Raw genomic sequence first — 2167 nt, 5'->3', positions numbered from 1 at the left:
CTCATATTGCAGCGTAGTTGCGCCCTCCCCACATTGCACCTCATACTGCAGCGTAGTTGCGCCCTCCCTGCGTTGCACATCTTGTATTGCTGCGTAGATGTGCTCTCCCCGCTTTGCACCTCTCATATTGCGGCTTAGTTGTGCCCTCCCTGCGTTGCACCTCTCATATTGCAGCGTAGTTGTGCCCTCCCTGCTTTGCACCTCTCATATTGCAGCGTAGTTGTGCCCTCCTTGCATTGCACCTCTCACACAGCAGCACAGTCACGCACTCCTCACATTGCACGTCACACTGCAGTTCAGTTCTGTGCACCCCGCGTTGCAGGTCTCACGCGGCTGTGTAGTTGCACCCATCATGCATTGCATGTCTTGCATTGCAATATAATTGCACCCTTCCTGCATTGCATTGCACTTGCACATTCCCTGCATTGCACTTCTTGCCTTGCAGCATAGGGGCGCCCTCCCCATGTTGCAGTTCTTCCATTGTAGCACAGTTGCAGTCTCTCTGCATTGCAGTTCTTGCATTACAGTATAATTGCATCCTCCCTGCTTTGTAGTTGTGCCCTCCCCGCATTGCGCTTCTTGCATTGCAGTGTAGTTGCGCCCTCCCCACGTTGCAGTTCTTGCATTGCAGCGCAGTTGCGCCCTCCTCACATTGCGCTTCTTGCATTGCAGTGTAGTTGCGCCCTCCCCACGTTGCAGTTCTTGCATTGCAGCGCAGTTGTGCCCTCCTCACATTGCGCTTCTTGCATTGCAGTGTAGTTGCGCCCTCCCCACGTTGCAGTTCTTGCATTGCAGCGCAGTTGCGCCCTCCCCACGTTGCAGTTCTTGCATTGCAGCGCAGTTGTGCCCACTGCATTGCAACTCTCTCAATGTTAAATGCACCCACCCATGTTTGACCCTCCCTATTTAAATTTCAACATGCCCCTGCGCCCCTTAACTGGTTCACACCCATTTGCAGAATGCGTCACTTTGCCACTGGAACTCTGTCAGTGCCTCAGTGTGACTGTTTTGGAGGGCTCTCTACGAATGGATTACGATATTGCCCGTGTCGCGCTTGGTGTTGACTAAACAAAGTAGCTTGCAGTGTGGACCTCCTTCCTTAACTCTCACTCTGCCAGTTCCTCAACCATCCGCAGCTCTCTGCTCTCATTGACGAGAATGACGAGGAGGTTTTCAACTACATGATGAGGCTGGAGGTAAGAATGTGGGTACACTGTGCCCTGTCCTGGCTGCGGCTCAACAGTTAGTTCACACAAGTCTGTTTTCTGTCGCTCCCTAGGTTTCAAGTCTCTTTCTCTGCAGTATTTGGCAACTTCCCCTACTCCTCTGCCCGCAGCTGTTGGGGGCACCCAAGATCTAATACAGGACGTGGTAAACGCTCCCTCTAACCATTCCCCCCAGACACTCCCAGGACAGGAATAGCATACGGTCAGATGTAGATTAAAGCTGTCTCAACAGTTTAGACTGAAAGCAAAGTTCTGAGTACGTTGTCCCCATCAAACAGTCCTGCTATTTTGATCTGTTGTGAGCCTAGCAGGTTCTGAACTGGTTCAATCCCAGAGTGAGAATAGGACAGGTAAACTATCGCTTTCATGTTTTCAGATTAGATTCCTTAACAGCGTGGAAATTGTTTATTGCAGTGTATTCTTAATTTGTTCACAAGTACTTTCAGCAAATTGTGCATAAAAGTTATCACTTAATTTAAAAAAAAAGCTTGTGACTATTTCATAACAAACGTCAGACAGAAAGACTCAATCCTTTACCCCAGCAATAACCTTACAGATACTCTAACCCCAGGGAAGTGTCACCGTTGTCTCTGCGCTGAAGGTTGTAGCTCAGCTGAGCCAATTTCCTTTTCGCAAATCTCTATCGTATGTTCGCTCAGTGCTGTTTCTTTAGTTAATGTATCTCCTCATTACCATTAAAACAAACTGCTAAGTGAGCTCACTTATGGCTTAACATGAGTTCCCAGAATTCATATCTTCGGGGAATGGCTTTCTCTCACTGACCAGCCCCACGGCTTCTCATTCCGGAGATCTCTTCTGAGCATCGCGGGATCTCTCCGCAGCTCCCCATGTCCGTGACTCAGTGGTTAGCACTGAAGCTTCACAGCACTCGGGTCCCAGGTTCGATTCCAGCCTCGGGCGACTGTCTGTCTGTGTGGAGT

General features: G+C 49.7%; 1 protein-coding gene across 1 annotated transcript in view; it reads left to right on the top strand.

Annotated features, from left to right (window-relative positions):
* The first annotated feature begins 1094 nt into the window (after window positions 1-1094).
* Window positions 1095-2167, top strand: part of LOC122546727 (protein SETSIP-like) — a 7334-nt gene continuing 6261 nt past the window's right edge. Inside the window, exon 1 of the mRNA XM_043685373.1 lies at window positions 1095-1196. Within this exon, the coding sequence (XP_043541308.1) occupies window positions 1182-1196 (15 nt within the window). The 5' untranslated portion in view covers window positions 1095-1181. The remainder of the gene's footprint in view (window positions 1197-2167) is intronic.

The sequence above is a fragment of the Chiloscyllium plagiosum genome, unplaced genomic scaffold (assembly GCF_004010195.1).
Source record: "Chiloscyllium plagiosum isolate BGI_BamShark_2017 unplaced genomic scaffold, ASM401019v2 scaf_9079, whole genome shotgun sequence".
Taxonomy (NCBI): Eukaryota; Metazoa; Chordata; class Chondrichthyes; order Orectolobiformes; family Hemiscylliidae; genus Chiloscyllium; species Chiloscyllium plagiosum.
The sequence above is the reverse complement of the archived record's forward strand: the minus strand, read 5'-3'. Positions and strand labels throughout refer to the sequence as shown.